At 39.7% G+C, this 27,250-nt stretch overlaps 1 protein-coding gene across 2 annotated transcripts in view; it reads right to left on the bottom strand.

Moving 5' to 3' along the window:
* LOC111870433 (mRNA cap guanine-N7 methyltransferase) overlaps positions 1-27,250 on the bottom strand; it is a 44,252-nt gene that overhangs the window by 3,205 nt on the left and 13,797 nt on the right. For both annotated transcript variants that reach the window (XM_023862732.2, XM_023862733.2), the window contains 5 exons: positions 24,969-25,225; positions 17,736-17,917; positions 14,752-14,919; positions 12,243-12,354; positions 10,264-10,399 (listed from right to left, as the gene is read on the bottom strand). In XM_023862732.2, coding sequence (XP_023718500.1) covers positions 10,264-10,399; positions 12,243-12,354; positions 14,752-14,919; positions 17,736-17,917; positions 24,969-25,225 — 855 coding nt within the window. The remainder of the gene's footprint in view (positions 1-10,263; positions 10,400-12,242; positions 12,355-14,751; positions 14,920-17,735; positions 17,918-24,968; positions 25,226-27,250) is intronic.

Here is a 27,250-nt window from a genome sequence, read left to right as displayed (position 1 = left end):
GATTCACTGGATTCAGTGAAAATGAGATAGCCATAGAACTGACAAAATTGGCTGACCAAGTTCATGGTGGTGAAGAAGTCAACGAAGAAAATATAAGAGAGTGGTTTGACTGTGACTCGTGTGAGCCGGGCTTCGAAATGTTAAGCAGTGACAAAATCGCAAGTTCAGTTGGGGTGCAGCCAGAAGAGCGGGAAGAAAGTGAGAATGAGGAAGAGGTGGACAGTGCTGCTACTAAGAAAATATCACATGGTGCTGCTCTTAATCATTTGGAATCCTTACTAGACTATCTTGAGAGTGAAGAGAACAGTTTATTAAGTGACAAGCTAATATTACGTAGGCTTCATACGGATATCCGTAAAAAGGAAAATGCCACAAAAAAGCAAACAACAATATTAAATTTTATTAAGTGTTAACACTTTGCAGACCGGTGGCATATTTTTATACCCAGCGCTTTTAAAAGTGGAGGACTGGTGGCATATTGTTATGACTTTAGGACATGTTATGTTGAAACACACTATAGCTTGCACTGGTGCCAGACAGACGCATGACTGGTGCATGATAGACCTCTTGAATGTCTGCTTTGTAGTCAGTAACATGACCCCGCTGTTTATGACCCAACTGTTTTCTTTTCTCACTCCAAAAGAAAATGCCTTTCTTCATCTTCCAGCTGCATGCACCAGGCAGGAAGTTACTAGTGCAAAATGGATCAAGGTCGGAAGACGTTGAGGTCCAAGCGTTTTCTCGGAGAACAAGAAATATCTGACTCGTTCTAAGGATGAGCTATCTGACGTCCCTTGTGAGTCTGCTAGTGATAGTGACTCACAATCTGATAGTGAGTGTGGCAGGGGAGAACAAAAAATTGTGACCATAGACAGTGAAAGTGAAAGTGAAAGTGACCGTAGCTCCAACGAATGTGCGGGTAGCAACATTGCGGGGACAGCCACATGGGGAAAGTAGACAAAACGCCTGCTTTGGGACAGTTTACTGGAAATCCAGGGGTGAAGCAAATTCCATCGGACCCAACGCAAGTGTCTGAAGTAGCGGAACTGTTTTTTGGAGACAGTTTCTTTGACATGATATGTCAGGAAACTAACAGATACCATCTCCAACACCGTGAACATTATTAAGGCGTTGAAGTGGGTGGATGTCACTTTTGCAGAAATGAGAAAATTTTTTGCAATTATCTTTCTAATGGGCCATACAAGGAGGGATAATCTGAAAGAGTACTGTTAAGAGATAGATTTTTAGAAATTCCAATTTTCGGCAAACTAATGAGCCGTAAGAGATTTGAGCAAATTTGGTGGTGTTTGCATTTCAATGATAATGAACTGCAACCACAATCAACAAGCAGGCTTTTCAAAATTCAGCCCTTATTGAACTTTTTCGTTCAGAAATTTCAGACAGTTTATAAGCCAAACCAACAACTGTCTTTGGACGAATCTGTGATTCCTTGGAGGGGAAGGCTTCGTATGCGAACATATAATCCTGGGAAACTTACAAAGTATGGCCTACTTCTTCATGTATTTACGGAAAACACTTCAGGCTATATTGGAAATTTAGAAATTTATTCTGGCGAAGGAAAGAAATTACAAGGAATTATTCTTTCAGTTTTGGAACCCTATCTTTATCAAAATTACCATGTCTATCAAGACAATTATTATAACAGTGTGGCAACTGCAGAACACCTATTTTCGAGAAAAGTACGTGTTTGTGGAACAATTAGGGTGAACAGAGGCCTTCCTCCAGATCTGAAAGAGGAATGTAAATCCCTGAAACGTGGTGAAACCACATTCAGGAGAAAGGGGGATATTCTTCTTCAGTCCTGGAGGGATACTTGTGTTGTGAATATGATTTCCACAATTCACAATTTGAGCATGGTTGATGTTCAAAGGAGACATGGACAGGTAAAGAAGCCTGTTTGTATTTCCGAGTATAATATGTTCATGAAGGGAGTTGATAGAGCCGATCAGTACTTGGCCTATTATTCTCTTCCTCGGAAAACAGTAAAGTGGACAAAGAAAGTTGCCTTGTGGCTTATAAATTGTGCCATTTTCAATTCATTTTTGGTTTTCAAAAATCTAAACCCTCATTCAAAATTGAAATACAAGGCAGAAACATACCCTCATGAAAATTGTGAAGAGTGAACATTCCAAGGGGAAGCAGCCTTCTAGGCGATGCCGTGTTCGCACAGTACACAACAAAAAGAGTATGACTGTCTACATGTGCAAGTTCTGTGTAATGCCACTTCACAAAGGGGAATGTTTCCAGAAATATCACACTCTCAAGCACCTCTAGGAGCATTGGTAAGTGTTCTCCAAAAATTTTAGTTCATAAAATTAATTAGGAGATTTTATATTAATTTTTGAAGTGAACAGTGCACAAGTTAGGGTAGTAGGTTTAAAAATGCTGGTCCCCAGGATGATTTAAATATTTAAATTGATGGTCCGCAAAGTGTTAAGTGTGAATATTCGTAAAAAGTGTTGGATGTTGTTGAACACAGGTAGGCCTATAGTATTATGAAGGTACAGAATTACAGTACTATGTAGGTCGTAGAAAATTCTTGAGCAACTTTTTTTTGCGTGCAACCTGGGAACAGCAGACGAAAGAGAGTACGGTGGCAGGTGGAACCAGCTGTTGTGTTAACCTTGAGTGTCTTATGACGTCAATAGCTTGCATCACGTGACCAGTACACTCCTAATAAAATGGCTGATGATATGTCGTTTCGCCAGCGTGCTGTCATCAAATGTTTTGTGAAAGAGGAAATCCCTGCTGCAGAAATTCACCAGAGACTTTAGTGTGCTTATGGAAGTGTACGCATGGGTGCGAACATTGTTCAAAGATGGATGAAACAGTTTAAAGATGGGAACATCAGCACTGAAGATGAGCCTCGGACTCAAGAGTGGTCGTCCTTGAACAGCTTCAAATGAACGCAACAAGGAAAGAGTGGATGAGCTCATTCAAGATGACAGGCGTGTGACTGTGGACACAATAGCCCAGAAACTTGGAACAGGGCACACTGCAGTACAGGAGATGATTGAAAGCTTGGGCTATAGAAAAGTTTGTGCTCGTTGGGTCCCGCGGTTATTGCTCGAAGACCACAAAGGTCAGCAAAAAGCTATCACCTCAGAAGTGCTGCAGAGATATCGACATGAAGGCGATGATTTTTTGCTCTGTATTGTGACAGGTGATAAAAGCTGGTTTCACCATTTTGAGCCTGAAAGGAAATGGCAGAGTATGGAATGGCACCATTTGCATTTGCCATCAAAAAAGAAGGCAAAGACAGTGCCATCAGCTGCAAAGGTGATGGGCACAGTTTTCTGGGATGCAGAGGGGTTTATTCTGGCTGAATTCCTGGAACCTGGGCAAACCATCAATGCTGTTCATTATGTCCAGATGCTGCACAAGCTTTGTCGTGCATTGCGCGATAAACGTCCGGGACGAAACATCATTATCCTGCATGACAACGCTTGCCTCACATTGGAAGCAAATGCAAAGATGGGGTGGGAAGTTCTTCCACACCCTTCCTATAGCCCTGATCTGGCACCCTCTGACTATTTGGATTTGTGAAGGATCAGCTGCGTGGACAACGTTTTGAGAAAAGGGAGGCAATTCAGAAAGCAGTGCATCAGTATCTTCGGATGGCCGGAATGGAATTTTACAGAAGGGGAATTTTCAAACTCCCAGAACGCTGGGAGAAATGTGTACAAAGAAGTGGTGATTATGTGGAAAAATAAAGAAAGGTCTGTAGATTGAGGTGGTGTATTTGGTTTGTCAATAATAAGGTATGCTACTTTACAAAAAAATGTTGCTCATGACTTTCAGTACGACCCTCATACTTTTAAGAAAATTTGTCGTAACCGGGTTTTCGATTAATCATGATTTCCATCCTCGCCATTATCCTGGATAATCGAGAGTTGTGTGTATGTCACATTTCCCCCATAAAACTTGTAGAGAATGTATGAATTCAGAATGCTTATGTCTAACAAATGGAAGAGTTTTTCCATCCATTTCCAGGTTTTCTTGCTAGAGCTGTAGCTGTCTGCTGTTCCATCACTCAAGCCAATGTAAGCCTAATGGGTTGAATAGTCTTCGATGATCAGAGGCTTCACAGCTTTCCCACCTTCCTTCAAGTTATCATCCACAGGTGTAAGGTGCATATAAGAATGGACATAAATTTCTTGTTTGTCCTTCCAACACACAGCCACTAGACTTCCACACTCAGGACATAGTGTCTCCTCTTTTCACCTGTACATGTTTAAGGCTGAAATTAGACTGCATCTCCTTCCTGTTGTGGCAAACTCGACTGCATGCATTTATTTTCCTGTGGTGTAGATCAGTGAAAAGTTCTTATGAGGTGAAATAATTGTTCATCTCCTTCAACTTTCTGAACCATTTCCTGTACTGATCCATGTGAAGGTGCAACAACTGTGCTAGCCACATTTCTTTGTTTTCCCACGTTCACCACCATGTCATATGTGTAACCAAAGTTTATAAATTTGTATACAAAATCTCATGTTTCTTTTGGACTGCACTGCTGAAAGACAACGTTCCCTTTCAATTTTACAATTACTTCATCCAATGCCATATGTCCTGTTGGACGACAAAGTTCTGAAATTTTTTAATTTAGAATGTTAAATATTTGTCTGATTTTCCATAATCTGCCATAACTGGAATCTTCTGTTTTGTGCTGGTGGATTCTGACTGTCTGCAAGATATAAATACTTCAAAACTGTGAGAAAACGATCATGTGGCATCACACTGGAGTGGAAAGGAATGCAGAAATTCATCTTTGGTCCAGTACAACTTCATACTGGGCTTGTGGTTGTGACCCATCTTAACTATAACTACAAGGATTTCATATAGATCCTTAATGCTTATTTGCTGAGAATATGTAATATCTGGTTTATTTCTTGCTTGTGCATTCTGTTGCATGTACTGGTTGGTCTCTTTGTACAATTACTGCAAGGACTGTCTGAAAATACAGCATGAAGAAATCATGAGGTTCTAATTTTGAGTAATATTGCGAGCAGCAGTTTTGTTCAGTCCACTTTTTCTCCCACAAACTGGTGCACATCTGCCTTATCAGAAAAAAGCTGGTGGCACCACTCTAAATCATTTTCTTCAGCAGATGATGGATACTGAAGTGTGGTATCTTCAAGCTCTTCTTCTGGGTTAATGTCAGCACACCATCTTCAACATCATCTAGCAGATATGCTAAATCGACTAAGAGACATGTGCATTTCAAAGGTCCTGCCATAATGATTGTGTAACACTAGTCTACTGAACACACTTGAGTGTGTAAAAGTAAAGCTATCCCTGTAACAGGCAGTGAAGGCCCACAGGGTTGTGAGATGTTATCTAGACAATCGGCTCGAAGATGGCAGTAAGGTTGTCAGACTTACGCTCCGGCCGTGCTTTACTCCCCAGGAAAATTATTTAATGCCTGGTATTCATTTCTGTTAGAGGCTGAGTTGATCCCAGGGCCAAAGTGCGGCCAGAAGGATCAGGGCAACTGAAAAAAATCCAATGACCTCATCAGGACTTGAACAGGCGACCTTACGGCTTGTAGCCTAGTGCCTCAACCAACTACACTTGAGTGTGTAAAATATCTTATTCAGTAGCATCACTATCTGATCCTCTTTCTTCCCTGTTCATAAAAATACTTCATATGCATATGAAAAAAGAAAATTACAGATGGGTGATAAAAATCTGGCAATATCCAGTATATACCAAATCAGACATATCCAATATTAATACCATACTTATGAATATACAGGTCATGTTCATATCATATGGCAGGAAATGTGGTATTTTTCTGCAAAAAATTTCCACTGAATTTTTGTCACCCTAAGATCTGTCTTCATTACCTACAGTAAGAAAGGGAAAATTTCTACAGTTAGTACAGAATTTTTCCTGAGTTTTCTCTTTAAAAAGACTGAATGTGTAGAATGAAATCAAACGAGAATGAAAATGTAACAATTTTTCTTTTCTTTTCACCAAGATAGTAAACAGAAGAAAGCAGTCTTCTGGGATTTGGCACCGTGTATATGTGGTGTTAACCGACGTTTCGGACGAACGTATCACCTCCATCTTCAGGGTAGAAGAAAAAGTATAAGAAATCTGCAAGCGACAAGACCGTGAGAACGGTAAAAGCAGACACGGTGCCAAATCCCAGAAGACTGCTTTCTTCATAGTCACCGCCGTGAAAGCCTCAAATCTTACAAGATAGTAAACAATTTCAAATAAGTTTACTGGCACTCAACCACTGACTGATTTCCAGCAACAAGAAAAGGTGGTGGTAAGGATGGTTGGTGAGCAGAGTTAGGCAGACTGTAGCCACAACCCACCAGCAGCAGCAACAGCAGCACGTGGGGATGCGAAATAGACAAGATTTTGTACAAGCGCCCTTAGGTTCCTGTGAGGTTGAAAGGAGTTTTCCCTGTTGTAATGGCATCTTACGAGACAACAGGATGCGACTAACTATGGAAAACCTGAAAACCTCTGTGGCCTGTAGTCCACAAGTGAACTACACCGACCGAGTGACCATGACTTGTCAGTGAAGTTAGTGCCACCTTTTAAAACATTTAGTAACTGTAAACTGCAACAGAAAAAAAGTTGAAACAGCCTAGAGAGCTACTCGTAAATGTGAGTACCATTGGTTATGTTTTAATTTGTAAGGAAAAAATGTCTTTGTTGCATGATTTGTATTTAAGTCTAGATTTCATTGCAAGTGAATCATTCAGTGATTTCATAAAAATTATTTAAATGTTGATTTGTTGGTCTTGAAATAACGTAAAATCAGTTTTAATACTTGGTGTGTACTTTTTATGTGCATATTTTGGCAGTTTTTCATGCATAAATGCATGCACAGTTACAGATTATTATGGCATAAAAATCCGGTCCCTAGTTACGACCCAGCTCACTCCTCTGACTTGCTTTTCAACAGTGGACCACTGACACACCTTGTGGACAGTGCTGACAGTGGACACACCTTGTCCAGTTACAAGAGAGAACCACTGACCAAGGGCCTCTTCAACATCTGGATCCTTAATCCAAATACACTGCATATCTTTTCTTTGAGAGATGTGATGTTCTCATGGTGGTGATTATGAGTACTATCTACAGGGATTTGATATCGTGTAGTCTGGCAGAAGTTAACTGACATTTCAGAAGAATATACTGCCTCCACCTTCTTCAGCTTATTGCTTGATTATTTTCTTGGATTTCCTGTCAACCCCAAAGATGGAGGTAGCAAATTCCTCCAAAACAGTAGGGAACCACTGACAGGTCACATGGTGTTACATCCCAGAAGAAAGTACTATTAACTCTTTGACTGGCGCGAAGGGTATTTAAATCCCACCCCTGTCCTGGCAGGCCCTTTAAACCTTATGTCGCTAAAATGCATGTTGTTACTTTTTCCTAAACAACTTCAACAAAAATTGGTTTTTAAAAACGAAATTTTTAGGAACTAATTAAAATACAATATTTTATGCAATAAATGCTTTTCCACACCTCTTTATTTGTTTTTCTTCGTGTGATAAACATTGAAACATGAAAGTTTGCAGAGAGCCACACCACAGCCTGCACACATGATACTTGTTTCTTTTCTAATCTTGTGCTTAGCACTCACGCGACACTTTCTCAGGGCACCATTCTTCTTATTGTTACTGTTAGGAACATGGACCATTTTGTGAATTTTCAAGCCACCCTCTAGACGATTTGCTGGCTCTTTCACTGGTGGTCTTTTCAAGGTCGAGGGCGGAGGCGTGACTGCACTCTAGTCTGACCCAATAGATTCGTCATCCACTTCATTCCTTGACTTTTCTCCCTCTCCACACTGTTTGTTTGGTTCAGTCATTTTTCTACACAGTCCAATATAAAATCTTTGAATCTGTAATTTCTCTTCTTGTATTTTTCGTTTGTTGTGTTCTTTTTGAATAGAATGAAACTATTCAACCGCAAAGACATGTTTTGTCCAAACCATGGGTGTGAAATAGGGGCCTAGTGGACAAATATTCTTCAATTTCAGGGCGTTTGTCGATTCCTGTCATGAACACAATTCCTAAGTATGTCCAGATTTCATCTGATGTGACATAATTGTAATTGTGTTTTCGAGAGTGAGGAGCTAACTCATGTGTGTTGAAGTGCTGGTGAGCATAGCGATTGGTTTCAGTTGTGATGTGATTTACCAAGTCGTCATCCAGAAAAAATTTTAATCCATGAAAAGGGATGCATTTTATGTGTTATATCAATTTTGATCCCGAAACTATTAGCAAATGGAAATATTGGGGGTACAACGTCTCCGTACGTTCATGAGATGGGCGTGTCAGGCACTGCACTCGTGGTAGGTAAATGTTCATGATTACTGTCTTGTGGATCATTGTCTATCATTGTATTATTGTCACTATCAACTTCATCCAATTCAGGAATCATTATTTCATCGCCACTATCATCATCAGGAAAAATCTCGTTCACAACATTTTCCAGCTGGTCTGTAGGAACACAAAGACACTTGCTGCAAGAAGCCATGGTGAAACTGAATGAATGTGAAATATTTTCTAACCTTTACCTTCTCAGAGAGTTCTGACAGTAATATAGACCCCCACAAAGTTTACAAGGGTTCTTTACAAACATGCACAAAAACTATCATATATATGTCTTTGGTTGATGAGTGCCAAGAGAGCAAAGATGGGACGAGATTGTCAAAGCGTTAAAACACGCCAACGCCAGGGAACGGCTGGCATCATCCGGGCGTTAAAACACGCCCGCGCCAGTCAAAGAGTTAATGTATTTTCTTAATTGAAATTTCTCATTTTGTAATCATGTTTACATATCTTTGTAGAATATGTGACAGCAAAAACATCCCATGCTTCTAAACATTCACTGCACACTATGAACATTAGGAAAATGGTTCCTTCTGTAAATAAGTTGAATACTTTAAGAGATTTGCTTTGGACTGTTCTTTTTAATATTCTTTCACATTTTCATGATGGTACAAAGGCAAATCGAAAAGTATTTGCCCCTATTTTTTTCAGCCACAATAATACACATACAGGGAAATCAAATTACAGGCAGTGTTCTAAGTACCTTTGACTATTTTTCCACATAGTCACCACCCCGGTTCAGGCATTTGTCCCATCGCACCACTAGTTTTGAGATGCTGCTGTTGTAGAATTTGGCCAGTTGAGGGCCACCACTGGACAGCAGTTTTCGCGTTGTTGTCAGAAATGGACCTCTGGCATGCCAGAACTTCTTCAGTGGACCAAACACGTGGTAATCACTGGGGGTGAGGTCACTGTCACCAGAGATGAAATGTAGGTATTGCATTTCACTCCAGAATCCAAGCAGCAGAGCATGGTGTGGAAACATCCAAGTTCGCCTGTCACAAAGAAATTTCACAGAACACCATCCGTCAGGAAGTTGATGGTCACGTTCTTGGATTGCTGAGGACCACTCCTGATGGATTTCATGCCACGAGGTGCCACCATCAACGCAGACAGCTATTGTGGCACATTCGCACGTCTGCAACCTGCCATCAGGTAAAAGAGCCTGGGGATTCTCGTGGACGATGTGGTTCTCCTCCATGATAACGCCAGGCCACAAGTGGCAAACAGGACCACCACCCGACTGCAGTCATTCGGATGGGAGATTATGGAGCATGCCCTGTATAGTCCAGACCTCGCCCCCAATGATTACCATGTATTTAGTCCACTGAAGAAGTTCCTGGCTGGCCAGAGGTTCACTTCGGACGATGACACGAAAACCGCTGTCCAGAGGTGGTTACGTGCTCAACCAGACAAATTCTACAACAGCGGTATCTCCAAACTAGTGGTGCGATGGGACAAATGCCTGAACTGGGGTGGTGACTATATACTTAGAACACTGCCTGTATTTTGATTTCCCTGTATGTTTATTATTGTGGCCAAAAAAAATAGGGGCAAAGACTTTTCGATTTGCTCTTGTATTTCACACAAGTCCTCTAAATTGTACAACTTTATGGACATAACAAAAATGTGCAAACTAAAAAATTATAAAATGACTCAGGCATGCTTAGGTGTATGGTGTGTATTTTTTCAGCAATTCAGACATGAGAATGGATTACACATGGGCCTACATACTACGCTAAATATGCTGAGAAATGACGTATGTCATGTACTTGTGATGTTTCAATATGGTATTCCGAAAGTGAATGGGGAGTGCACAGCTTATTCAAGAGACTGATCATACTGATCTCCTATACAAAGTATATGACAGGGCACTTACATGCTGCCTTCCACTCAGACTCAGATAATGTTCCAACCTTCCGGTGTCCTGTAGACTTCTGCATGTACTGCTGCACATGTTCATAGTCCTCTGGGACACGTCCTAACAGTGGTGCTTCATGGAAAGGTGGGTATGTCTGCAAAACATGTCTATATAGAAGAGCACTGAATCTGTAATACTTCACTAGCCTAAATAAATAGACAGGGTTCTGTTTAAAATAAGTAATTTGATCATTAAACATCCATAATAATGATTCCATAATTAATGTCTTATAGTGAACTAGCAGCTTGCTGGACATTTTACAAACTTGATTTTAAAACAAGAAGTTCTGGGAAGAACCAATCATGTACTTTCCTTTAACACGACACAGACCGCATAAAATACACCCCCCAACAATTCCTCATTGCCGCAGGGAAGTGTTTACCACGCTGTTGCCTAGCAACATGGGGATACACAAACAGACCCACAGACTCTCGTTTGATACAAAACGGACTGCAGAGAAAACAATGAGACTAACATTTCTTCTATTGTTGCATGTGTATTAGTTGCTGCTGTTAACATTTTTACTGAGCCGTTGCCTAGGAACAATAGGGAAATATACACAAGGGGACTGATGGGAGGGGTTTATGAAGTGCACAGTTGAGATGGGATCAGGTGCCATGATATACATACCAAGTTTCACAAAGACTGGTTCAGCCATTCAAAAATTAATATGGTGGCATACATAGACACACATACAGGGTGACGATTGCATAAGCTCGCTTTCATTTTTTCAAAAGAAAGAATGTAGGCTAAAAACGTTTTCTCATGCTGAAATAAGAAAATAATTTGCGGTCACAATTTTAGGTGGGTCACTGTAGATAGCAAATCAATAATTAATTATTAGTTGTTTATTTCTGAAACCACAAGATGTTTCAATCAATTAGTGATCATCATCAGGTGCCCATTCTTGAAAAATAAAAACAGATTAGTGAAGTGCTTATTAGGAACTTATTATAAATGCTATGTGGATGACTGATGAATAATCATGATTTTCAACAGAACATGAGAGAAAAGCTAAAGATTCTGAAATACTGGTTCTCAGCTAAGCCATGACACAGCTGATTGTCCAACACTTCACATCTTGTAGCAGTGACAGATATCTGATGAACAAGCATGTTCCAGAAATAATGAAAGATACTAAGTCAGAAAATTTTTTAATTATAAAACGTTATATGTGTATTGGGAGGGGACCAACATCTTGTTGAGTTTTCCTACCTTGCATGACAAGGATACCTTAAAGCACCCATAAGACAGGTCTATGCCCAGTGATATATGACCAGAAAAGAGGATTTAGCCTCAGCCTGGAACCACAAAATAACTCTTTGGCATTAGCAAAGACTATTAGAGTGCAGAAAAAGACAGCTTTGCAATTTGTCAAAACAAGGAAAAATATAGGCCTCTTCTCAATGAACCAAATTGTAAAGGAACAAATTTTTGCGGAAGCAGTCACAGGGTAGGAGTTTGTTACTTCCAGGGGTTCTGAAAATGGTGGCTAGCATACCCTTTTAAACTTAATGTGAACGTCTGTGAACCATAGCTCAATCCTGGTATTCCTCACAACATTTTGACTTTATATTTGGATACAAATGAGTAAAGCAAATATCATGATCCACACTTATTCTATCCAGTCTCAAACCCCTAAAATGTTTTATCACAGGAGTCCAGTGCCTTATCCCTAGACCACCACAAAACTTAAGTGACTCAGAGATATTACTTAAATATATGGAACAGACTCAGACATGCTAATCCACTCAAACTATCAAGAAATCCCTTGCTTATTTCTGAAAGCAGAAGGTTCTGTATCATTAACAAAAGCTTGCCGTTGATCCCTGTCCTGTGCCAAATGAATCCAGACCACATCTTCATAGACGTCTCTTTAGACGTAGATGTGATATTACTGATGTGAATATAAAACTGCAATTATCTTTCACGCTTACCTCAAGAGCTTGCATCTTGCCCAGGAGTGATCGCCCCTCTTCCCTAACCTTCTCATAGTAGCTATCAAAACGTTCCTTGGCTACTAGCTGTAGGCCATATTTCTCAGCCAGCCTGAAAGACATCTGAGTATATCATGATCTAAAATAAATTAATATAAGCAATTTTACAGAAAAAATACTTATTCATAACACATTTCCTCCCATTATCTGAATTTGGTCATTTATCAGGGCTCTATCCAAATTATCTAAACCAACCATGAAATGGATAGTAAAACACCACAAGACAGAAAATTTCACTTTCTAAAGCTCTACGAGCTGTTGCTCTGTTGCTAGATGGTGCACACACTTATATTTTGGAATTCCTTGGATATATGCAGATCATTTGCTAGTCTTTTCGTTACCACAAAATATTGCAAACTGCCAGGGTACAGTCAAAAATTGCTAGGAAGTAAGCCAGCAGCAGACATGCATGAAGTGAAAGTGTTATATTTAACTCTTAAATACTTGGTGGTCTTAGTCATTTGCATGTAGCGTCTAAAAATGGTGATAAGAGCAGAAAAATGAAAGAGGCTCAGGATCTCATGACCAATTGTAAGCTTTGATATTTGCAGTATTAAATTTTTGGGTTATACTATCAGAGTACTAGCTGTAAACAGAATTTATAATTAGTTCCCTTTCTCTCTTTTGTTATTTATTAAGAGGGAAAGTCAGAAATTATGTGCACTTTTGCCATAACACATCTTTAGGTTTGTCACACTGCTATCTGCGCATGCATGCTTAGAGTTGGTACTACTGTGGTCACGTGATTGAAGCTTGACCTTGACCATGTCATTTTCCTTGATGCTGTGACAGTGTAAACATGGCCACTCTGCTAGCAGTGTGCACCAAGGATTAACGAAGAATAGTCATCAGATTTCTCTGGGTGGAAGGTGTGTCAGGGGCTAAAATTCATCGGTGGGTCCATCACTATGAGCCAGAATCCAATAGCCAGATTATGGCATGGAAACACCCGAGATTGCCAACAAAGAAGAAATTCAAGACCCAATCTTCCGCGGGAAAGGTGATGCTAACCATTTTTTGGGACTCAAAGGTGCTATACTGGAAGACTATCTGGAAAAAGGTAGTATGATCATCAGTGCAAGATACAGTGATTTGGTGGCCAACAATTCACACCAAACGCCGAGGCCTATTGTCAAAGAAAATATTGCTGCATGACAATGTACACCCACACATGGCCAGCTAGGTCGTTGAAACCATTAACCATTTGGGTTTTGAGGTGCTGGAACACCCTGCCTACAGCCTAGATCTTGCTCCTTCCGACTATAATCTCTCTAGACCACTAAAAGATGCTTTACGATGTCATCGATTTTCTACAGACAAAGAAGCAATGCATAAATGGTTGCACAACCAACCAAAATCCTTCTTGGAAGGAATACGCAAGCTTGTGGACTGCTGGACCAAGTGCATCAAAAAGGAAGGAGACTATGTAGAAAAATGATGTACTTGTTCAACCCCCTACTTTTGTTTATATAAACTGAAATAACAAGAGTGCGGATAATTTTTTACTTCACTACGTGCATCAGCTAGAGGGTTACTTAGCACTGAATGGAAATGTAAGCATGATGGTGAATGGTGGATTGTGGAAGGATATGAGATAGAAAATACAGAGTGACTTACTCCTTTATTTATTCACAAGCTTAAAGACCACTACAAAAACTTGCAGAAATGTCAAAGGGGACTTTATACTAATGAAATCTAAAATCATATTAAGCCAATCTTTCATACCAGTATTTTCCTCAAACCAGAAAATAAAGGTTAAACTTTCAAAACAAAATCTTATGGAATTAGATAACGGCATTTACTACACTAGACACACTGGTAATGGTCATCATTGTCTCATTTCTTAATATACTGTATATAATATATATATATATATATATATAATATATAATGTCACATGACATTGACTAGATACGGATTCAGATAAGTAACTGGATTTACTGGTCACTAAATCATCTTATTTACAAATAATTATGCAGTTTACAAGTATGCACTCTGTTCCAGTATGTTACACCACTCTTGGTTGCTGGCTCTGTCTTCACATGTGCATTACTAGGTTTCAGGCTCTGATAATGGGGACTACTTTGTTAGCTTGCAGATTCTGTGTATATCATTTTGTTGCAAACCCCTCCATAAACACTGCTCCCAACAGTTACCCAACTGCTGTGAACACACGTGGCTGAAGGGTTGGTTTCTAAGCACATATGTGGCTGTTGGTGACTGGTGCTTGATGTTACCTAGGAATGGATGCCTGTGCAACACACCTCTGATTCAAAGACTCTGATCTTCAGGATGTCATAATATATACACTGCACAATAATGATGTTGGCTTTAGAGCTGAGATTTTAAGTGAGGATGGACCACTCACTGCCCATTTCAAGTAGAATCCCAGCCAGGGTCATCCCAGTTATAACACAAATACGAAGCTAGTCAACAAACAGGCCCTTACTTCACGAGTGTCGGGAAGTGCACAAGGAACTCTGGGCAGTCCACCACCCCCTCCAAGTGGAAGTTATACTTTGCTCCAAACAGAGGCAATGGTGGCTCTGTGTCACACTGGAATTCTACTTTGTAAATTTCATTTCCAAAAGTATCACCAGCATTTTGTTGCCTTTTCCTGTGAACAAAAATAAAAACAAAAAAATTTTGCACTGAATATTAACATTTCAGAGGAAATATAAAAATTAAGACCACCAAATTTAAAATTAAGCCAATCACAGGTAATGTGGGAGTCAACTTTTGTGAACCAAAGCAATCTCAATTTCTGAAGCATCAGGATGTTTCATCCAGAAAAGCACTCTGGTGTAAGTCTCCAAAAAGTGAAGACATGAACTCAGGTTCAAGTTCTCAAAATGTACAAACATAAATTATGTTTTAGGTGAATTATGACATATATACGTAAAAGTAATAAAAACAACATATAGTGACTGCATAATTATCATAAAGGTTGGCCAAGAATTACTGTGTTCTCTTGCATGCCCAAACAAGGTCCAATATACCCTGAGGTAAGATAATCTGCTTACACCACCGTAAGAGGAGCTAGTCATTCAACAGAACTCCAGAGGATCAGCAAGTGTTGACGGCTTCACAAGCATGGCTGCAATGGGATATAAATTGGCACCCAAAAGCATGGCATAGAACTGTGCGGGGGTGCAACAGTCTAACTTCAAACGATTTCATACTCTCCTTGTGAGGGGAAAAAATCTGGTAGTACAAGAAAACGGACCACAAATATTTCAGATGATGATGCCTAATACCCATAGCTTACACTGCAGATACTCTGCTGAAAAAGTCACTGATTTTAGACGCTCTGTTATTCAAGACCTGCTGTCTTTGAACAATGAAATGGCAGAGAGCCAATCTTTTATATAAATGAAATATTTACCCATCAGTTCCTATTGATCACATAGTGCACATGAAGGAATCATTAAAATATGGAATTCCTTGTTCATGAAACTACATGTACAAATACAACTTGCACATACTGTATGTGTGGCAATCTACAAGCGATCACACCACTACCAGGAATGCAACCTAGGTACAGAGTACTGCAGCCTCTTTTCCAAGTGGGACAGCAGAGCAAACGATCTCCACTGTGTTATTAACCACTGTCCACGGACATTGAGTTTGGTTCCAAAACAGGCAAGTCTTATCAAAGAAGGGCCAAATGAGGTGTTACATGTGCTTTGCTGGACGAGGAAGAGGCTCTATTGTGCCAGTACGGAAATAAGTATTTTCAAGGATTCCATTTCCAGAAACGAAGTGCCATATATGAGGGGCAGTCAAAAAGTTCCCAGAATGGTCACATAGCACTCTAATGGTAGGACATATGGCAACGCTTACATAATCACCTTCAAAGTAAGACCCTTGCAAGCGCACACACTTACTCCATCGATCCTGCCATTGTTGGAAGCAGCGGTGGATTTGATGTCCTCCATGGTTGCAAAATGTGCCCCCCTTGAGGCCCATTTTCAGAGTAGGGAACAGCCTAAAGTCACTCGGAGCAAGATCCGGAGAGTACGGTAGTCGAGTGATGACAGGAATGTTTTTCTTGGCGAGGAATTGCTGCACAACAAGCGATGTGTGGCTTGGTGCGTTATCGTGATGCAGAAACCACTGTCCCTGCCACCGTCATGCCACTTCCTCTGAACCGCATCGCGCAACCTCTGCAATACTTACACGTAGAAATGGCCAGTAACAGTGTGTCCAGGCGGTATGAACTCAAGATGCACCAAACCGTCGATGTCAAAGAATGCAATGAGCATCATTTTGTCTTTGGATCTGACGAGGCATGATTTTTTTGGCCGGGGAGGCAATGCTGTGTGTCACTCCGATGACCGCATCTTCGTCTCCGGGTTGTAGGCGAACACCAATGACTCTTCACCAGTGATGATCTTTTTGAGAAACATCAGGTCCTGTGTACTTTTGTCAAACAGATCGCCAGTGACCATCACCCAACATTCCATCCGATCCGTTGTCAGTAGCCTCGGAACAAACTTCGTACTGATTCGTCTCATCTTCAAATCATCAGACAAAATTGCATGAATAGATCTGAGAGAGATACCAACTTCTTGCTCCAACTCCGCGATGGTCATTCTTCGATCACATCGAATCAGTTGTCTCACTTTTCTAATCATTTCTTCGGTTCTGGATGTCGAAGGTCATCCTCTAACGTCTCCTGCCCATTCTTAACCGGGAAAACCAATCGTAAACTGCGGATTTCTTTAGTGCAGTATTACCGTAAACTTGCTGCAGGGCCAATTGCGTCTCTGAAGCAGATTTTCCCAATTTGCAAATGAACTTGATGTTAGCACACTGTTCGAACTGCGACATTGTGCCGAATAACCAAGACTCAAGTCTTAATTCTAAGGAACAGTAACGACACTGCACACTGAAACCTGTCCAGACCTGTTGCGCCTGCGAACAGACATGCTGAGCTCCCCACCACAACAGTGTGTGTGCTATCTTATCACTCGTTCTCCGTCTGCAGGGGAATTCCGGGAACTTTTTGACTGCCCTACGTATTTCATTTTATACATAAAATATTTTATGTAATTTTAAAGATCTATGAATGTTACTGAACACAACAGTGTAATAATATAAAACTGTCACTACAGTATTCAGAATTGATTCAGTTTAAGACTTTTTCACTAGAATATTTTAGCAATTTAATACTAACACTCTTACCATAAGTTAAAATCCTGCCACTATCCCTGATATTTAAAGGCCTTAGTCCTGGATAATAAACGTTAATTAAAATCATATTAAGAGTTATGTGAAGATCATCTTCAGGGTTTCTCTCTAAGCCACAGTCTGCCCTATATTCAAACTGTCCTATAAAGTGTCTACTATTTTTAATTGTACTTATGCATTTCGGTTTCAATTTATCTTACTTTCTCATTCTGGATCCACTAATATTCAGCATATACTCACACAATTTCATATGCATCGGGGATAGTTCCAATAAAGTAACCACCAGGACGCAAGCACTCTGCAGCATTAAGCAACATGGTCTCTGCTTGAGGCAGGCTCTCAAAGCAATAGTGGAATGAGAACTGGCAGCTCACTAGATCAAGTTCCATGGACGGATCTTTGTATCTCTCCCGGAGTCGGACCTAAAAGTAGGAACATAACCAATTATAGAAAGCAATATTTATTACATGCAACATCAGGCAAATAAGTTTTGACACTCATTTTTAATTTTGTGATGGATGATTTTTCAATGCTGTTATTTGGAATGTTGAGTGATGCAACAACACACAGCTCACACAGAAAGTTTTGATAAGCTGCATTCAGTATCATTGAACAGAAGCTTGTTAGATTACCATGTACTGTGAACTTTGTTCAGATGCGAAAATCGAGTGTACAATGGAATAAAAAGTGAATGTGAAATTTTGTGTCAAACTGCAGAAACTGCCAAGTGAAACTTTAAACATGTTAAAAACAGTTTACGGTGAATCTGCTATGCGCAAGAGTAATGTTTCTAAGTGGTACAAACGTTTCAGAGAAGGCAGAGATGTGAAATATGATGAAAGATAAGTTGCTCCTGTAATGATTTGAATGGATGAAAATACCGGGAAAATTGAGAACTTGTGTAATCTGACTGCCAGTTAATTAGCAGGATGACAGCTGATAAGCTTGATATGAACAGACTGTTAGAAAAATCTGAGTACAGGATCCTGGCATGAGAAAGTTAGCAGTGAAGCTCAAGCAGAGAAACTTAGAGGAGGAACAAAAGGACAGAGATCTCACTTTGTGCATGGACATTGCACAACAAATTCAAGAGGATAATTTTTTGGATCATGTCATCACTAGTGATGAAACATGGTGTTATCAGTATGATCCCAAGGCCAAACACCAGCCCATGGAGTGGAGATTGAAGAACTCCTCCAAGCCAAAGAAGCAACAGATGTCAAAGTCCAAGATCAAAATAATGTTGAGCTGATTTTTTGACATCAGGAGTATCTTCCACTTTGAATCTGTACCTGAAGAATCCACTGTTAATCAGACATCCTGTGTGTAGGTGCTGAAAAGGCTTATTGATGTCATGAGGCACAAGAGAGGGGAGTTGTGGAGAGATCACTCATTGATTCTTCACCATGACAATGTGCTGGAACATTCTCGCTTTAGGTATCAGTTTCCAGCAGGAAAAAGCATCTCCACCATGTATCATCCTGACTTGGCTCCAGCTGACTTTTGGCTGTTTACAAAACTCAAGAGTGGGATGAATGGAAAACATTTCTTGGATGTTTAGGCCATTAAATCATCTGTGGAAAAAAAAAATCTGACAGACACTCCTATTCAGGGTTTTAAAAACTGTTTTAAACAATGGCCGAACACTGGGAACATTGTAAAAAATTGGAGGAAGAGTACTTCGAAAATTCTAGGCTGCTATATCTGCAGCTCTTAAAATAAATTCTTAAAAAAATATTCACAAAACTTATTTGCCCAACCTTGTATAGTATCTAATTTCATCTCATTTCTAACCCCTCAAACTAACATTCATAATTTTCTTGAATTGAAAGTTGTGCAGAGAAGTGCAACAAACTTTCTGCATACTATTGCTTTCCAAGTTTTCAGAGCATTCCAGATGGTTTCTTCTTCACAACAAACATACTTCAGCTAGGAATTTTACAAGCAGGTGAATTTATGATGGTCCTTGGTTTTTCAGATGTTACAAAATTATCTTGGAGTTGATAAACTTGACTGCTCCATAATGGGGGGAAAAGAGTATGCCAAATTGGATATAGATATATATTTTCCAAATGCCTTCTTTTCAGTTTTACAGATCACATTACCCTTAGTTAGTTATTGGAGAGGGTGGGTTTCCCCATGCACTTAGACCTGTATTGGTCCATTGTGCTTCCCTCTATGATTTCTACCAGTCTCTATATCCTACCGATACTGGTGCTTACCATCAGTCCGCCCAGCCAGCGAGACCGGCTCTACTGGCTGAGAGGTATCTATAATGCTTCCCCCATCTACCAGAGGTATTAGAGACTGCTGTTGGGCGGGAAACGTCCATAATTTGGCTCAGTGACCTCCTTTGGAGATATGAGGTTCTTTTACGTGCTGTAAAGCTACGACATGGGACCCATGGCTTAAAGTCCCTCCTGGAGGACTTGTTCTCTGAATTTTTCCGCCCTTAAAAATTCGACCTCCGTCGGGTATTTGAACCCGCGTATGAGTCATGGGGTGGGAACGTTACCTCTAGACTACGGAGGCCACTATCACATTACCCTTGATTTCAATTAGTGACTATACAGTCTTTTTCTTTTAAATTTACTTAGTGGGGGGTAGAGTCCAACTGGGTTCACTCGGCATGGCGGCCATTGATTGGCCTATTGTAGCCTGGCCCAGGAGATTATGATGATGGAGAATTTAGTGGAATGAAGATTGGCAGGGGAATTAAAAGTACTCAGAGAAAACCCACCCCAGCGCCACTTTGTCCACCACAAATCCCACTTCACAAGGCCCGGGATGGAACCCGGGCCACCATGGTGGGAAGCCAGCAACTAACCACTTGAGCTATGGTGCAGCCGACTATACAGTCTTAGTGTCAGAGATATAAATTATTTTCACACTCAAATGGCAACAGGAAGGCAATTGAATTAGCTAATACAGTCTGAAGAGACTACAAACAGAAAAAGTGGCGAAAGTCAAATCATGCTTTAAGTGGCCAACATTACTGCAAAGCTATTCACACACCACACAATTATAATTTATACTTCCTTGTTGTTTGTTACATATTCAGAAAATAACACTAATGCAATATGCAGGTCTTAATTAGATCTCTATTTAATGTCATCTGCAACTTTTTGTATGGTGAGCTGTCTTTGAGAAAATCAATTAATTTTATCTGGGCTTCATGTCAAGTAGAGATTACAAATTACACTTGCCCAAAATAAACCTACAAGAGATTTGAATTTTCAGGCGACTGCTATCTTAAAAGATGTAATCAAGATGTCACATGGCAGAAATCAGCCTTGACATAAATCTAAATTAAATTTTCCTGAAAAGTTTTAATGTTCATTTCTTGTACAGTTAACCTTCACCACACAGGACATTTACATCCCTCTTCTTGTGCCTGGCCAGATTAAATGGAAATTTATATATTTTTTTTGTCTTAATATTTACATCGACAGAGTCATAAAGATTAACTGCAGGTGATCAAATATGTTTTAATAAAGTACTTTATTTTAAACATAATCTTATTTGTAGATGCTCTGGCGATTGTGACAAGTACAGAATATGAAATGCAAAGATAACAGTATATGCACTGAACAATATAGCTATGTAAAATTCTTTATTAATCACAACACAACAACAAAACAGTTAATGTTTAATAGTATTTAGCTACATATTTCAGCTTTTTAGAAAGCCATCATCAGGCAAATAGACAATTACCACATTCTCAAACCAGTGAACTGCATTTTATGTGATTGGTGCAAAAGTGCTGGATTCTTGACAAATATATCACAATATAATAATACAAAATATAAAATACAATAAAAGATAAAGATATTTTAAAGGAATAAGTTATACAATTAAAATTTAATTGAATGTTTTGTGTGTAATATGTCTTAGTTTGTATATTGCTGCAATTGTATTGTTATGTTATATTTCTTGTTTTTGCGGACATATGATCATAATTTTCTTGCCATATACACGTATGAAGTTGGTTAACTACTTGGATGCCCGTTAGTATGCATGCAGTTTTATTTGGTTTTTTTATATTATTTGACAGGTACCTTATTTTACGTGTATTATGTCTGGTCTGGTAGGAAGACAGATTGCAATCAGTGCCCTGATAGTGCATTTATTCATACATAATTTACTTACTTACTTATTTACTCATAGAGCTGAGCCCTTCTGGAGGAGCCGCCAATTCTGCAGCTACTCAAGAATTCCCCAATGTTTTATGGAACCCGAAGGTTCATCACCATGTTCACAAGAGCCCTCCACTTGTCCCTATCTTGAGCCAGATCTATCCAATCCATACCATCCCATCCTATCTCTCTAAGATCCATTCTAATATTATCCACCCACCTACGCCTTGGTCTTCCCTGTGGTCTCTTTCCTTCTGGCTTTCCCACCAATATCCTATACACATGCGTTTCCCCCATTCATGCTACATGACCTGCCCACCCCATCCTCCTTGACTTGATTATTCTAATTATACTTGGAGAAGAGTACAAGTTATGAAGCTCCTCATTATGCAGTTTTCTCCAACCTCCTGTCACTTCATATCTCTTCAGGCCAAATATTTTCAACACCCTGTTCTCAAACACCCTCAGCCTATGTTCCTCCCTTAATGTCAGAGACCAAGTTTCACACCCATACAGAACCACAGGCAAAATTATAGTTCTGTATATACTATTTTTTACGTTTTTATTCATACATAATTATACACCAATAAGAATGGCTAAAACCTGAAACAGAGTAAGTTGCCTAACCAACAGTCTCTCACAAATGCTTCTGTACCGCTTTCCTCTTGACTGTCTCATTTCAAGCTACACCACAGATGTCAAATTCTTTCACATGTTGAAGCCAGTGAATCAAATTACTGAACTTGAAATTATTCTAATGTTGGTGGAACAAAACATCTAACTGAGCAAGTTGACACTTCTAATTTACATTCATGATGTGTCTAATTCAAATATTAGCTGAGACACCAGCTATCCTTCATGAGGTTTTCCATGGGTTTCCTTCATCCATCCAGGTGAATGCTGTAACAGCACTTAGAAATATGCTTCCTCCTCAGTCCATCCAAAATTGCAGATGAGAATAATAATACACCTGTCTGTATTTCTTATTTGTAGAGACGAATGGAAGCTGGGATCGCTCAGTTGGTTCAGCAACTAGGCTGGATGACCAAGGTATCAGTGCTCAATACCTGGCAGGAGGGGCAAGAGATTTCTGTCTTCTTTCCATGACACTGAGACCAGCCTTGAGGCCCACTCAGCCTCCTACAGAATGGGTACTGGTGGGGGAGCCTGTTTCCAATAAGTAAAAAAGCAGGAGCATGAAGCTGAACCACTCATGCCCATCTTGTGCCAAGATTAGGAATAGTGGAGCTATACCTCCACTTATCCATACATCTTCATGTCATGCTGCTTAACTAATTAAGCCCAGAGATAACTTAACCTTTACTTTTACAGAAGGAACACAATCAAATAGACAATTTTCTATACCCTTTCACAGAAACACATTGAAATGAGAGTTCTTGGATTTCATGTACCGTGTGGGATTATGTGAATATCCCTGCCCCAAGTTGTATCAAACCAAACAACATTTCTGACACTGCTGCATGATGGAAAAAGTTCGTAAATCTCTACATAGTGTAATGATATTATGGAACATCAGCTCACTTTTGTCATCTCAAAAACCAATAAGAGTCATGAAAAAATGCATGTTTAATTATTCTCTACAACTTCTGCTAGGAACAGTTTTGCTCTGGTAAATATTTAGCAAGTTATGTCACATGCAAGACGAACACAAAAATGCAAACAAACAACTGCTGCAGCTGAGTTTTCCGTGCGGTCCATTCCGAGGCTACATACAGGGAACTGGAACTGAAACTGATAGTTAGTACAGAGGGAGACAAACCAGTCCAAGTCTCAGGTTGTTGTGAGACAGTCGCCCCCTGGCAGAGGTGTGAGCACAGAGGCATCCCCATTGTTGGAAGTTGTTGTGTAGCGACACCTAGCGAAGACGTAGAAGACTTAGTGCATGCCGCAGTGAACTGTTAAGTGTGTAAATTAGCAACAGCACTATAATTGTAGCTATGAGTTTCAAGAGCCCAATAAATTCAATTCCCAATCCAAACCCCATGTCTAGACACTATAACACTTAACAGCATTATGGTCAATATCGATATACCTAATCAGACAAAACAATGCTTTTTCTGTAGAAAATGTTAAGTTTTGGGTCAAGAATGCTGTCATGTACTGCCTGCAAAAACCAGGCACAGAAATGTGTTTTCTCATGATCGCTATCAACTACTTCAACCTGCCTAATTTTATATGGCAGCAGATGCAACACTTTAAATGCTTTCAACACTGGTGTCATCAAGACCTGTGCCTGGCGAGCTAATCATACCATGCATCTGCTAGACAAACATTCTAATCTGACTCCAACTTCATCAAGTTTTTTTTTTTTGCGTTGTACAGTATCTTACACAGTGTATTTTTTGTCTACAAAAGACCCAGATGACTGCATTTTGTTAACCAATCTGAGGACTGCTGATGAAATTGGAACTCTGGGAAATGTGGTGAACCTTTTTATACAATTTATTTTTATCACAAACATCATACAGAAAGATCCACTGTTCAGGTGTATATTTCACCAACTGAATTTCATACTGTAAATGAGAACATAAAAGACTTGTGAATGATCTTATGGGAACAGAAATACAAAGAGAACTAATGTCCTTTGTCCATGCAGTGAGTTGTACACAATAAACAATAGTACAGACTGCTGTGTAAAACATGTTCAGCTACCATTTGCATTTTCTTCTCAAGGTCAGGCAACCTCAATCTGATCATTCAAGCAAGACTACATAACAACTGATATGAAAGACTGCCATTACTAAAACCATACCTCTTTCTACGGGGCCAAACAGAGTAGCTGCCCCCCCCCCCTCTGAGGATGGAAACAGACCCTATTTCAGAGATGTTGTATTCTCTAGTTTTCAGAATACTGAACGATGGACAAAGTCCAAAACCCCATTAATTCTGAATGTTATATACCATCATCAGAACCCTTTAGAATCCACCACTAATCAATCATTCAAGATGCTAACCACAGTCAGTCTGTTACTCAGTTCATAGGCATTTCCTTGCACTGGTCATAAGAAACCATCAAAAAACAAATCAAAGAGCAACTTGAGAACTGAACTAAAAAATTAACTGTAATTTTGGTGGTAAAATTTACTTGAAACAAGATTTAATGGTCATACTGTTTGTCACAACAGTTTTTGAGACAAAAACAAAACACGCTTTATATTCTGCAATTCAACCCTTCCACCATTCATGATAACTATGCTTTAAATAAACTGTTTGTGGGAGTTAAAAAACAGACTATCACTAATGCCACCAAAGATGAACTGAATGTTATCAGATTTAAAACATACATAAGAAGTGACTTAATAAAACAGGAACTAACCTTTGTACAATCAGCAGAAAGGAATTCTGCTGTGAAGACAGGAGCAAACCCCCGTTCATTCTTGCTCCGATTCTGCAATTCATTGTAACGGGCCTGACACTGATCCACTGACACTTCTGCAATATCAGCACACACTAGGTGAGTGATGTTGCCTCGCCGCCACTTGAGCAAATCACCTCCTTTCCCACAGCACATGTCAAGCACTCGCAATGGTGAACCATGTGATTTGCCTTGCCATGTTTTGCTCAGATACTCATCTGCAAAGTTTAATTTTGCACCACTGATTTGAAACATTATGTATAATGTTGGATGAGAGTTCTCACAACAGTGACTATGAGACTGCAATCTTCCCTACATATGATTTTTATACATAACAAATTTAAAAATTAATTCTATTATTATATTACTTCTAGACTCACATAACTAAGATTTATACACCAATTGTTACTGCTGCAAGCTATCAAGTATCCCTGCCATACTCTTTAATCCCTATGAACATGGCAGTTCACAAACTTCAGATGTGAGTACAATTGTAGTGCCATCTGATATTCGATGGGGTACCCAAAAGAAACTGAGCTAATTTTTTTGTGGGCAGAGCTTTTGTAGTACCGTGTTTTGCCGCTATGAGCGCATAGAGCTAACATTCCTGAGTCGATAAGCCGACTACTGTTGCTTCAGAAGGTAAGGACTAGTTTCGGCAGAGTTTATAGTGACAACTGTTTTGTGTGATCATCGTTTTTGCAATGGCTGATTTTCGTGAACAGCGTGCGGCGGTGAAATTCTGCTTTTTGCTGGGGAAAAGTGGAACAGAAACTCTTGAAATGTTAAAAACGGCGTACAAGGACGATGCTATGGGAAAAACTCAAGTGTTTGAGTGGTTTTCCCATTTCAAAAATGGTGAAATGTCAATTGATGACAAACCTCGTTCTGGTCGTCCTTCCATGGCCTGAAGACATGAATATGTTGAAAAAATTTGTGAAGTCATCAAGGAAGATTGACAACGAACCATTGAAGAAATTGTGGAGCTGTCGGGAGTGACTTGGAGCTCAGCGGCCAGATTTGTGGCAGTCGGGTGACTGGTTTTTCCATCATGACAATGCCCCTGCTCACACAGCCCTCTCTGTACGATAATTCTTGACCAAAAATGGTATGACCCCTGTTCCTCACCCTCCATACTCACCCGACCTTGCCCTGTGCGACTTTTTTTTGTTTCCTCGAATGAAAAGAGACATGAAAGGAAAAAACGACGGAGGCACTGTCAAGCATCTCAAAAGATGAATTTAGACAATGTTTTGAAAAATGGAATAAAAGACTAGACAAGTGTATTAGTGTAAGTGGAGAGTACTTTGAAGGGGATTGAAGGTTTGTGCTTAAAATTTGAATAAATAAGTCTAATTTTAAACAAAGCATTTTTTCTTCATATTAATATTCATAAGCATGCCTACGGCATGAAAATTTTGCAGTTACGCCTCACAAGTGACACATATGGCCTCCATGTTCAGGGTAGAAAAATCCATGAGCGAGGAACCAGTGTGAGCAGGTGATATATTTTTCTACCTGAAGATGGAGGCGATACGTTCCTCTGAAATGTCTGTTCACACAAAATCTACATGGCGCCACATCTCACAATACAGTATCTTCATAATAAACAAAGTTCTGAATAGAAATAATGTGAAGGGAATAAAGAAAAAATAAATATTAAAGCTCCTAGTTGTGTTAGATAGAATTACATACAGATTAATGAGCAATACTGTCATGTGTAGGGTGGTACACGTGATGAAATAACAGGTTCTAGTTCAGATGATTGGATTCATTGGCACTTTGGTTACAGACTCTCTTAAGCAAACTTAAATACAGGAAATACAGTGCTACTGCTTATTTACACACTTTCCATTTCAACATTGTACATGCACTAGGGTTCTCCCTCTTCACTAGTCATCTCCTGGCAATGATCTTAAGACAGAAAGTAGCACAGTCTCACTGAGTCACACACTCTAAATATTACACATAAATAAAGTATTCAAATCACATGCTCCATTCTCATCCTTGTACTCTCACCTGCTGAACCCTCCTGGATTCTCCACTTTGTCACTGTCACTTAAAGCCTGGAAACTGCCAAAGTCAAAGTAACATTGTGACTGACAGTCAGTCAGTAAGTCCTGGTGTCGAACCCCATCTGGGGCTCATGACCTGATATTTATTACTCTTTGACAGTTATGGTCTTGTTTTCGTTAGGCATCCTCTCTGATCAGAGATGGGTCTGTCTTTTGTACGAGGGGGGA

The sequence above is a fragment of the Cryptotermes secundus genome, unplaced genomic scaffold (genome assembly GCF_002891405.2).
Source record: "Cryptotermes secundus unplaced genomic scaffold, Csec_1.0 scaffold1428, whole genome shotgun sequence".
Lineage (NCBI taxonomy): Eukaryota > Metazoa > Arthropoda > Insecta > Blattodea > Kalotermitidae > Cryptotermes > Cryptotermes secundus.
This window is presented reverse-complemented; position numbering and strand designations above follow the sequence as displayed.